Source organism: Dermacentor albipictus, chromosome 7, assembly GCF_038994185.2.
Source record: "Dermacentor albipictus isolate Rhodes 1998 colony chromosome 7, USDA_Dalb.pri_finalv2, whole genome shotgun sequence".
NCBI classification, from domain to species: Eukaryota; Metazoa; Arthropoda; class Arachnida; order Ixodida; family Ixodidae; genus Dermacentor; species Dermacentor albipictus.
In genome coordinates, this window is record NC_091827.1 from 136,228,926 (window position 1) to 136,241,861 (window position 12,936).

The 12,936-nt window shown below is 48.8% G+C and overlaps 1 protein-coding gene across 3 annotated transcripts in view; it reads left to right on the forward strand.

Annotated features, from left to right (window-relative positions):
• Nucleotides 1-12,936, forward strand: part of LOC135897789 (cytosolic endo-beta-N-acetylglucosaminidase-like) — a 435,797-nt gene that overhangs the window by 126,347 nt on the left and 296,514 nt on the right. For all 3 annotated transcript variants that reach the window (XM_070521112.1, XM_070521111.1, XM_070521113.1), the window contains exon 2: nt 4,524-4,672. In XM_070521112.1, coding sequence (XP_070377213.1) covers nt 4,524-4,672 — 149 coding nt within the window. The remainder of the gene's footprint in view (nt 1-4,523; nt 4,673-12,936) is intronic.

Genomic DNA, 12,936 nt, shown 5'->3' on the forward strand with positions numbered 1-12,936 from the left:
CCTTCAATTTGTACCTCTTATTAGGTTTCACAACAAGACCGGCCACCCTATCGCTAATGCTGTAGAATTCCTGTATGTTACCAGCTATTTCCTTATTAATCATCATTCCGACTCCTAGTTCTCGTCTCTCCGCTAAGCCCCGGTAACACAGTATATGCCCGCTTTTTAGCGCTGTATATGCTTCTTTTGTCCTCCTAGCCTCACTGAGCTGTAATATATCCCATTTACTACCCTCTAATTCCTCCAATAACACTGCTAGACTCGCCTCACTAGATAGCGTTCTAACGTTAAACGTTGCCAGGTTCAGATTCCAATGGCGGCCTGTCCGGAGCCAGGTATTCTTAGCACCCTCTGCAGCGTCACAGATCTGACTGCCGCTGTGGTCAGTCGCTTCGCGGCTGCTGGGGACTGAGGGCCAGGGTTTGATTGTTGTATTCATATAGGAGGTTGTGGCCAAGTACTGAACCATGGTGGCCAATCCTGCTCTGGTGAGAGAGTGCGTTACCGGTTCTGGTCTCCGGGATCAGGCCGCACTCCAGGCCTGTTTGTCACCTACATTGTCACCTACAATGGTCATTGTAGGTGACTTTAACTACCCCCACACAGAATGGGGGCACCGTTCAAATTCGCACAGAGGAGATTCCATCCTTAATGCACTCACTGTGCTGGACATGCAACCCCTCACCAATCCGCTGTACCCAACAAGGGAGGGAAACAGCATCATCCGCGACACATGCCCCGACCTCACCATAGTCAAAAATGTCAAAGAAGCTACGTGGTCCAACCTGGGGGAGACGCTTGGGAGTGACCATTGCATCATAAGCACCTCTATCTCAACTACAAAAATCTGAAGAAATCTTGGCATAGCAAGAATCACTGATTGGAGCCAATTCCGTGCAATCACCACAGACAAGTGTCAAAAGATCACATCTATCACAGAATTGACTGACGGTATCTGTAAGGCACACGAAGAGACCACGGAGACAATACAACGTACTCCGGAAACTCCAGAAGTCGACACACACCTCATTCAGCTATGGCAGCAACGTCGCCGGTTGATACGAAGGTTGGATAGGACAAAAACTAAACAGGCAACTACTCCTACGAATCGCAAACATCACGGAAGAGGCGGAAAACTACGCCACTGAATTGGCACACCAAAATTGGCACCCGTTCTAATTGATCTAATTAACTAATTAGAACTAAGTCTAACTGAACCTAATTGATCCCACAAAATCGAAATCCGAAGCAAACAGAACTCTCAAACGCATCGCTCACACCTTCCCAGGCGACGATGGAGCTTTATTGAAAGCATTACAAGACAAATACATTGGTGCAACTGGGACGACTATTCCTCTATGCACACAGCGATACGCAGGACGCGCCAACAAAGAGCTGGACGCCCCCATAACCGAATCCGAAGTATACGCAGCCGCATGAGCCTGCACCAAGAACACCGCAGCCGGCGCTGACAAAATTACCAACGCCATGATTCGCAACCTCAGCCAGGAGGATATCGAAAAGCTAACCTAATATATCAGCGACTCCCTGTGGTAGAGGACATCTTGGCACCAGAGTGGAAGCATGCCGAGATCATAGTCATACCCAAACCAGGGAAGCGGCCAACAATCGATGCCCACGACCCATCTCATTAACATCATGTATGGGCAAACTCTATGAAAGAGTAATACAGAAACGCCTCGAAAATTATATTGAAGACAACAACCTCTTTCACCCATCCATGATCGGCTTCAGATCGGGGTTACTCACACAAGACGCCTTCCTACTCATCCGAGAGGAGGTGTTGACCAACATACCAAGAGGCGGGGAACATCTAAACATGGCACTCGACCTCAAAGGCGCCTTTGAATACGTATCGCACCAAGCCGTACTCGAGGAGCTATATTTAACATCCATACAGCAAGCGCATATATGAATACGTCCGAACGTTCCTGTCAAACCGAATTGCCACCATATGCATGGGAGAAACACGATCTGACCAACAGGCTAAGCCTAACAAAGGCACACCGCAGGGGTCAATTATATCACCCCTCCTATTTAACATCGCCATGACCAGAGTCACTAGGGCATCACAGGCCATACCCAACATAGGATTCACCTTATATGCCGACGACATCACGGTGTGGACAAGGACAGGCTCCCTCGCAGAGCAGGAGCACTATCTCCAACACGCCGCCACTTATGTTGAAACAACAGCACACCAGTGTGGCTTGAAATGCTCTCCGGAGAAATCCCAAGTAATTCGTATCAAGGGGTACAATTACAAGACCCAAGACCCCATCCACTTTAAACTTCAAGGAGAACTCACCCAAGAAGTATCACTCATCTGAATACTCGGCATTGGGCTACAATCTGACCGCAAGGCCACACGCGCTATGAAACTGCTCAAAATATCGGCCACAAAAGCATCGCGCATGATACGGCGCGTGGCAAGAACCCGTAAAGGCATGAAGGAACAAGACACCATGAAATTGGTTCAAGCGGTTATCATCAGCCGACTGTCCTACGGCCTTCCATATCTCCCACTCATTAAAGCAGAACGAACCACAATTGATGCCATCATTAGGACAGCTGTTAAAAATGCACTAGGCCTCCCACCATATACCGCCAACCACAAGCTTGAAGCTCTGGGAGCGCATAACACTTTCGACGAAATCCAAGAAGCAGTTCTCCTATCTCAGCGGGAACGCCTACACAAGACGGAAACGGGTAGACCAATACTTCAGCGAGTCGGCTACCCAGTGCACTTACACGTCATACAACGTACTACTAACATTCTAACAGAAGACAGAGCACGCCTGCACGTAGCTCCCATCCCAAAGAACATGTCGTCCCACTCCTGCGAAGGCAGAAGAACAGCAAGAGTGAACTACATAAGATGGACAACGGGAAGAAGCGGCAGGGCCGTCTACGTAGATGGAGCCTTGTACGGAACTCCCAATGGACATGCAGCCGTAGCAACTGTGGTGGGATCCAATCATCAAGAAATCACAAGTCTAACCATATCAAACTGCTCCGTCCTGGAAGCAGAAGTGGCTGCGATAGCACTCGCCATACAACACAGGAATGCTATCGACCAATTCCTTCATATTATCACCGACTCGCAGGCGGCTTGTCGGCTCCTCCTAGCAGGAAGAATCCATAAAAGACTGCTCCACCTTGTTCAATGCAGCCCAGGATCAAACACTCACGTTAAACACCAGATCACTTGGACCCCCATACACTCTGGGTTGGAAGGGAACGAGATAGCTGACGGTCTAGCTCGAGGTTACACTAGCCAAGCGGATCAAAACACAATCTCCCCCGACCACTCACTACTTCAACCAATGTCAACAGTTTATAATATAAGGCTCCATCACCAACGCCTCATGCGCCAGTTCCTACCACCACCACGTAGACAACTTACTGCGCAGGAAGCCCGCGACTCGAGACACCTCCAGACGGACACTTTCCCCAACCTGTATAAATATCACATTCTGTTTCCAGAACGCTACAGACCTACCTGCCCATGGTGCGACGGTCACCCCACCGCCTTCCATGTTACGTGGGGGTGCACGGGGGACAAACCCTTACACTTACGAACACTTCAAACGAAGGAGCAGTGGGAGGCCTCTCTGTCCAGTTCGGACCTGACAACCCAGCGCAGCCTGGTACAGCTGGCAAGGGCAGCAGCACAGGCCACATGGGCTCTGAAATGAGTTCTCCATCCGCCACCCAAGTCTTCGATAACTACTTCTTTCCCTTCGAAATAAATGTCCCTACTACTAGTACTACTCAGCTGGTCCACAAAGCTGCCGGAACGGACCATGCCTTGTATATGTATGTTGTGACGCTGTGATACTTTCCACAAGTTGCCGCTCCTCTGTCTTCCCTTCCGAACCTTTCTGTGACGCGTCCCCGCTGCCCTATTCAACTTGCCCTATCTCCTGCTAGAACGCACCGCGCGCACTGGTGCTGCGCTACGACCGTTTTCTTCATCCCTGCTTCGTGTCAACGGCAAACTAGCTGCCACTACTCTCTGCCCCCGTTCCGTTATCCGACTTATGTCTCACCCCTCCTGTTTTTCTTTCTTCTTTTTAACTGACCTCCTTGCCCTACATGCACGAGACTCCGCCTTCCTTTTGACCTGTATCGTTGCCAAAAAGGGAGCTGTAAATATGCCAAAGTGCCCGCTTTGCTCAGTGGTTAACGTGGTTTAATTATGGATCCGGGACTTCACAAAGGTGCGACGTAATGCCAACGCACTTCTCTCGCATTTACAGTTCAAAGGGCACATAACTTTCTTTCGCTTAGACTGCTGACATTATTTTATTCAGTGCGTGCACTCTGCATTCCAAAAAAGAAAGATAATGCGAGAGGTATAAGGGGAGCGCATCAGTGAAACGAGACAGGAAAGACTCTGTGCGTGCGACTGGTTCACTCCCCTTTGCGAGACATGTCGAAACTAATCATTTACTATTATTATGCGAAAAAACTAGCATACACACTTTGTTTGCTTTCAGGTTTATCCACGGCTGCACCGACCCTTACAGCTACCGGTTCCACCACTGGCAGATAATCGACAGCTTCGTCTATTTCACGCACCACCTAGTCACGATCCCGCCTCCAGGTTGGATCTCGGCTGGTCACTTACATGGAGTCAAGGTGTTAGGTGAGCTGCCCTATAAACGTGGTTATACTGCTTCGAGTGCGCGTCTGTTTTACTTTTGTTATCCTGCTGAATTATCCCTACTGTCGTGTAATGTTTCATTCGCTTGAAGGGCTTCTAAACCCACGAGCAGAGCCGAGTGAGCGAGCCGTTTCTCTCTAGCAATTCGCTATCCTCGCCGCCAGGCAATTTGGTCTCTGCGTGATGGCAAAAAGTCACGTTTGCGCTGTTTTCTTGTTATCCACCTACGTTCGCTTGACAGGAGACCGCGTTCTTTGATGTAGAAACTGCCACCGCTGAACATGCGTTACGATACAGACTGCACGTGATTGTACACGGCACCTGACGTTCGTGAGCCTGTTGGCGTCAGGATCCAAGTGTGAAGAATCGATCAGAAAACCTTGAGAGGAGCGTGCAGCCAGTTTTTTCATTATAAGAACTGGTTCAGGCAGTCTTTAAGACCCACTTGCTACTTTCTTTACTTCGTAAACGTTGCCGCGAACTTGATATAACGAGGCGAACTGGCGCCATCAAATTGTACGTGCTCCCTGGCTAGTGTTGTACAATCTCAAATCTAAGCTATCAATCAAGAGCGATTGTCCTAGAATGTAGAGGCGACGCACGTGTAAATATGAAACGGACAGGAAAGGTATTCGGTGATTGCCTGCCCCACTATCAACCTTACATTAGCTGCGAGAAAAATTGCAATTCCCGCGCGTTAGAATGCTCGGCCATGCGGTGACAGCGCCATGAAGCCGGCATGCATCATCCAAAAGGGTATTTCGAAGCATGTTCTTGGGGTACATCAAGGAAAGATTTAGCGAAGCAGAGAAAAGCGAGGAGCAGCGACTTTTTTGTATTGAGCTTCATGTTAAGCGTAATAAAGCAACTACGTGGCAATTTGGGCGAGTTGGTATGCCATGACTGTTTTAGGCTTGTAGCTCCGTCTGTCTGTCCGTCTGTCTGTCTGTCTGTCTGTCTGTGTCTGTCTGTCTGTCTGTCTGTCTGTCTGTCTGTGTCTGCCTGTCTGTCTGTCTGTCTGTCTGTCTGTCTGTCTTGTGTGCATGTATGTATACAACCATTTTCTCGCCTACCTGGGTCACTGGGTCTATCGTCGACTGGTTAGCCCATCGGGCCGCTGTTTGAGGTAAAAGGATTCGAAACAAACCATCGGAGTAACTTGTTTCCTTGAGTATTTATCATTGTTTACATACGTGGCGCTCTTCAATGAACCTTTTTCATGCCGACATGGGTCAGCGCAGATACTAGACGGGGTAGGCACCTCTATTCGAACAAACTCTTAGACGCAGATTCGGAACACTGGGAACGAGCCACTGCGTCTATGCTGGTCTTCAATAGGCCTCCTTGATGCCAAGTTGTATCACTGGCTATGTGCCAGTAGGTGTGTGTTGCTCTTCAATGAGCGCTTTTGACTACAACTTGGGTAACTAAGTATCTACCAATGGGATTGTGCCGCTCTACAATGATCTGCTTACACAAAAAATGGTCCCTTTACATGTGTCCGATGTTGAGCGACATCGAACCCACGTCGAAAGGGTTTCTCGAAAACAGCAACCCGACGAATTAGCGAGCGGTGCCATGAATGCAGTGGGTATATACAGCTCTTCATTGAACATCTCGCCAGCTTGGGTCACTGAGTGTGGGCCACTGAGTGTGCGACAAGTGAGGGAGCGATTCGCAGGCGCTTCTCGTCTCGGAGGCCACGTCGGTACTTGTCGGCAGCGCCACCAGATGGCGCAGCACGTCCAGAAAGGAGCCCGGTTGCCGAATGACGCGTTTCTCAGCGTTCGGAGGCACCGGCGCGCCATGCATTCCCAATACCACGCGAATCAGCGCAGTTTTTAGGGAACCTTAAAATAGGAATCGCGATGTAGTATACACCCCATAAATAACTCGTTTCAACGGTGGCAATAGGTTGTTCGCTATATAGATTGCATTCTAACGCATTACCGCCAATAGTCAGCGTCACATGGGTTCGGGCGCAATTTCTCTTGCTGTTTTTTTTCCTTGCAATGTTTTCAGTGAGGCCTTATGTGAGTTATTTTTGCTCAGCTGCTAGAATATTCGAACAGTAAGGCGGAGTATCCAGCCCACTACGTGTCATCGGGTATTAACGTATGCAGGAGATACATGTTGTAAAGATGTTTATTGAGCGAGTCCAACAAACGGGCGGTAGCTCGGAACAGTGAGCGCGGAGAGCAAGATGGTGGTCTTCGAACGCCGGTCTCGTGCCCTCTGTTCTTGATGATGATCGGTATGCCATTCTCCTCCTTTCTTCATTACAATTGCCCCCGTCGAGAAAGGTGGAGCCATCCTGGCGATCTAACAGGTGGGTACAAGAGGGTCGAAGTACGGCTTGAGGCGGTTTACGTGAACAACATCACGTCCACGTCGACGACGGTCGCCTTGCAGCGTAAGAGGCTCAATGACATAGTTTACGGGGGAAGGACGCTCGACGATGCGGTAGGGACCATGATAATTTGGGAGCAGTTTGGACGACAAGCCAGGGGCGCAGGGTGGTACAAGCAGCCACACAAGTGCTCCAGGAGCGAATGTTGCGGCCGGAGAGTGATCATCATCGCGGGCGTTTTTCTGGCGTTGTTGGTCGGCTGTAGTAAAGCGCTTGGCTAGTTGTCGGCAATCTTCAGCGTAACGGGCCGCTGCTGACACGGGCGTGCACTCTGAGGTATCTGGTGCGTATGGCAGCAACGTGTCGATAGTGTGCGTCGGCTGGCGACCGTACAAAAGGAAGAAGGGGGAAAACCCGGTTTTGACTTGCGTAGCGGTGTTATACGCGTATGTCGCAAATGGGAGAACCAGGTCCCAGTTTGATTGATCAGATGCAACATGTGTCGCAAGCATGTCGCCCAGAGTCCGATTAAACCGCTCAGTGAGACCGTTCGTCTGAGGGTGGTAGGCAGTACACGTCCGATGTACAATTTTGCACTGGTGGAGAAGTGCTTGAATTGCATCGGAGAGAAATACGCGGCCACGGTCACTGAGGAGTTCGCGAGGAGGACCATGCCGAAGCACAAAACGAAAACGCCTCAGGATGAAAGAGGCGACGTCCTGTGCTGTCGCCGTGGGAAGAGCAGCGGTTTCGGCGTATCGTGTAAGGTGGTCGACAGCAATGATAGCCCATCGGTTTCCGGCCGTGGTCAAAGGTAAAGGTCCATAAAGGTCAATTCCAACGTGGTCGAATGGGCGTTCTGGGCATGGAAGGGGCTGCAATGAACCTGCGGCAGGATGCGGTGGTTTTTTTCGTCGCTGACACTCGTGGCAGCCGCGAATGAACTTGCGGACAAAGCGAAACATTCCGCGCCAGTAGTACCTTTTCCGTAAGCGTTCATAGGTCTTGAAGACACCACCGTGAGCACACTGCGGGTCGGAGTGAAAGGAAGCGCAGATTGTAGAGCGAAGCGTTCGAGGGATAACTAGGAGCCACTTCCTACCATCTGGCGAGTAGTTGCGCCGGTACAAGAGGCCATCACGGATGCTGAAGTGCGAAGCTTGGCGTCGCAGAGTTCGAGTGGTCGAAAGAGTGGGTGCCCCGGATAAAATGTCAAGAAGCGAAGCGATCCAGGGATCGCGGCGCTGTGCAGAGGAGACGGTGGCGACGTCAAGAGCTGACAATGGAAGGTCTATAGTGGATATGGACGCAGTTTCGGTGGATAGTGGTGACCGCGACAGTGCATCAGCATCGGCATGCTTGCGTCCGGAACGATATATAACGCGGATGTCAAACTCTTGAAGTCGAAGAGCCCAGCGGGCAAGGCGACCTGACGGATCCTTCAACGAAGACAACCAACATGATGGCATGATGGTCCGTAACTACATCAAACGTGCGGCCATATAAGTAAGGGCGGAACTTGACAAGCGCCCAGACTATTGCCAAGCATTCTTTCTCGGTGACGCTATAGTTTGATTCAGCCTTGGTGAGCGTTCTGCTGGCGTATGCGACGACATACTCTGCGAACCCAGGCTTTCGTTGCGCGAGAACAGCACCGAGGCCGACACCGCTGGCGTCTGTGTGCACCTCAGTTGCGGCCGTAGGATCGTAGTGGCGCAGTATAGGTGGTGACGTCAGGAGACGGCGAAGGGTGGAGAAGGCTTGGTCACACTCAGAAGACCATGACGAGATATTGGAGGCGCTGCTTAGTAGTTGGGTCAAAGGCGCAATTATAGAGGCGAAGTTGCGCACAAACCGACGAAAGTAGGAACATAACCCTATGAAGCTTCGTAACTGCTTTAGAGTCGTCGGTTTGGGGAAGTCAGTCACGGCACGTAATTTAGCTGGGTCCGGAAGCACACCATCCTTTGATACAACGTGACCAAGAATTGTAAGTTTTCGCGCAGCAAAACGGCACTTCTTGAGATTTAGTTGCAGCTGAGCGGTTTTCAGACACGTCAGGACATGGTTGAGGCGTTCTAGATGGGTTGCGAAATCTGGCGCAAAGACAACAATGTCGTCGAGATAGCAGAGACACATGTGCCACTTCAAACCCCGCAGAACCGAGTCCATCATGCGTTCGAAGGTGGCAGGCGCATTGCAGAGGCCGAAGGGCATGACATTGAATTCATATAGACCGTCAGGCGTGACGAAGGCTGTCTTTGAACGGTCGGCCTCTGCTAAAGGTACCTGCCAATACCCGGAACGCAAATCTAACGACGAAAAAAACTCGGCACCTTCTAGGCAATCAAGGGCATCGTCAATTCTGGGTAAAGGGTACACGTCTTTTCGAGTGACCTTGTTTAGGCGCCGGTAATCCACGCAGAAGCGAATCGATCCATCCTTTTTTTTAACGAGAACCACAGGGGAAGCCCACGGGCTTTGTGAAGGGCGAATAACGTCGCGTTTAAGCATATCGTCAACCTGGTCGGTAATAACTTGACGTTCCGCGGTGGAGACGCGGTAAGGGCGTTGTCGCACTGGCGAGTTGGAGCCGGTGTCGATGTTGTGAACAATGGTAGAAGTTCGGCCAAGGGCACGTTGGGCAACATCGAAGGAGTCGCGGAACTGGTAGAGCAGCTGGAGAAGAGCAGCGCGTTCAAATGGGGACAGTCCGTCTGCGATGGACGAATCGAATAGGTCAGCAGCTGGAACATCAGAAGGGGTAAGAGCACTGATGACGTCGAGGTCGCGTCGAGCTGAATCTTGCTGCACGGAAAAAATTTGGCCGACATCAATGGGTTGCACGCATCCAAGGGATTCACGAGAACCACAGGGGATGCCCACGGGCTTTGTGAAGGGCGAATAACGTCGCGTTTAAGCATATCGTCAACCTGGTCGGTAATAACTTGACGTTCCGCGGTGGAGACGCGGTAAGGGCGTTGTCGCACTGGCGAGTTGGAGCCGGTGTCGATGTTGTGAACAATGGTAGAAGTTCGGCCAAGGGCACGTTGGGCAACATCGAAGGAGTCGCGGAACTGGTAGAGCAGCTGGAGAAGAGCAGCGCGTTCAAATGGGGACAGTCCGTCTGCGATGGACGAATCGAATAGGTCAGCAGCTGGAACATCAGAAGGGGTAAGAGCACTGATGACGTCGAGGTCGCGTCGAGCTGAATCTTGCTGCACGGAAAAAATTGATGTCGGCCAAATTTTTTCCGTGCAGCAAGATTCAGCTCGACGCGACCTCGACGTCATCAGTGCTCTTACCCCTTCTGATGTTCCAGCTGCTGACCTATTTTCCATACCACTTGTGTCACTGTGGCAGATAGAAATTCTGGAGAGCGATAGACGGAGAACATACGCCTGATGTCGTGCGCTTCGCTCGCACCGTAGTTGTGATGAGGAATATGGCCGAGTTTAGGCACGTGGTGTGTCCCCTTGAATATGCAGAACGTAGGAAACCAAACAAGGGTAAGGCGCTTACGGCATGTCCTGGAGACCCATTCCTCATTCCGGAGGAGATTGTGACCTACCAGTGGCATATACCAGCGACACAAATCTGAGGTAGCCCAAATTTCAGTAATTTAAAACTGCTGAATATTATGCAGGGCTCCATAAGGAGGTATTTTTCATTGACAAGTATCTATGAGGGAACGCTATATTTACATGGGTAGTTGTTTATGCTTCGTCCAAGGACTCCAGTTCACCCGCTAACAGCTTAGTTGACTCTTATCGCAAGAGTCACCCGCACAGTTTGAAACTTACTATAATATTAGCGTTGATTCGATCTACTGTCGATGTTCTCGCCGAACATTGTGCAATGGGACTGTACGCCCAACGCGCATAGCTTTCTGAAAGATACGCGAGCACCAGCGCTGGAACCTTCGGCGAGTTATGCGTAAAAAGCCGACGTGCTTGACATGCAGATCAGATATTCGACGAATATACTGGTCGCTATCTTTGTGCTGAGCGTCACTTGTTTTGCTGGGCACCGGTCCACCCAATCAAAAGTTATTCCTTAGTCACACGAGCACGCAAAAACGTTTTTACGTAAGCGGTCTTTCACCAAGTTCAAATACTTTATTTAAGATGTGTTGCGCGTCAGACACACGGCACCGACGATTAGTTTTCAGTGTGTCCTTCCGGACACGCTACCGAAAGTCTAGCACTGGAGTTGGAAACAAAATTCGCCAAGATAGAGTGCTGTATCTCGAAATACCGAGTGAAAACTTATTGAATTGCACGTTTTTCAAATACATATAACAACGCCAGAATAAGAAACGTTAATGCCTCGTCCGTGCGGCACGGGTCTGTAAGCGTCATCACGTGACATCCCCAACCCGTCCGACCTGCTTACGAGAGTACAGAAGAAAATGAGCATTAGCGCGTTTACTATGCATTCTGCTGAAGCTGAAGCTGAAGTTGAAGTTTATCGAACATTTCTAGGTCTAAAGAATAGGAAGGCTTTAGACATAGACAACCTAGCAATAAAGCCCATAAAATATGTTATTGAATGCATTACACCTGTTCTCGCTCACATATTCAATCTCGCTATCCAATCATGTCACATTCCTGACGCACTGAAACGATCCAAGCTAACAGTCATATACAAGGGAGGCAATAAAAACGAGACAAAACATTACAGGCCAATATCTGTGATACCAATTTTTTCTAAAGGCTTAGAAAAAATATTGTTTTCTCGACTGACTAGCTTCTTTGACAAAATAAACCTTCTTTCCGACGCGCAGTTTGGTTTTAGAAAAAGACGCTCTACCGAAAAAACTTTATTAACTCTTAAAGAAAGTGTGCTACAAAACATTGAAAATAAACACATAACTCTCGGTCTTTTCGTAGATTACAGTAGGGCATTCGATTCACTTAACCATAACATACTTATATTAAAGCTCTCGGACTACGGGGTTCGGGGTAAGCAGCTCGAACTATTACATTCGTACAATGTACACAGACTGAGTCCAACAGGACTCAGTCTGTGTACATTGGCAATTGCCATTCATCTCCCCTCGATATAAAATGTGGTGTACCTCAAGGCAGTATTTTAGGTCCTTTTTTGTTTAACGCATACATAAACAATATTGGCCGTATTGACACACGATCAAAATTTGTCATATATGCCAATGATAGCACTATCCTACTCTCTGAAACTGATGAAGCCAATCTAGCGTCAAGATGTAATCCGGTCCTTGAGAAGCTATTATTGTGGTCAAATTCTTACTGCCTCAAGATTAACCCAGCTAAAACCAAGGTACTTTTCTTCCGTGCAAAAAATAAAGTAATTAATTTAGAACAGGATATATACTGCGACGGGCACAGGATCGAAATCGTCAGTGAATATAAAATTCTCGGAGTAACATTTAGCTGTAATCTCACATGGGACTCGCATGTTGACAACTTATGCAAAAGACTTTCAATGACCACAGTAGCTCTATCGCGTTGCCCTGCAATTCTCCCAGTGGAAGCCAAGAAACAAATTTATTCTGCATTGTTCGCTTCCCATAATAATTACTGTAGTCTCGTATGGTTGACCACTACACAAAGGAATATTACGAGGATTTGTTTATTACAAAAGAAAGTTGTTCGCAATATCGCAAATATCGATTATTGGCTTCCACAGAATATTATTTTAGGTTATACAACATTATGAAAATGCAATATATGTATGAATTTCGTGTTTTGCGTTCATTCTATGTGTCTTCACCCACTTTTAAAAACTTTATTAGTAAAATAGCACTGCTTCAGCAAAATACCAATGTTTGTACACGCTCTCTTGACTTTTCGATAATTCCGCGTTTCCGCACTTTTTACAAACTGGAGTCTTTGAAATATAATCTTCCGTTAAT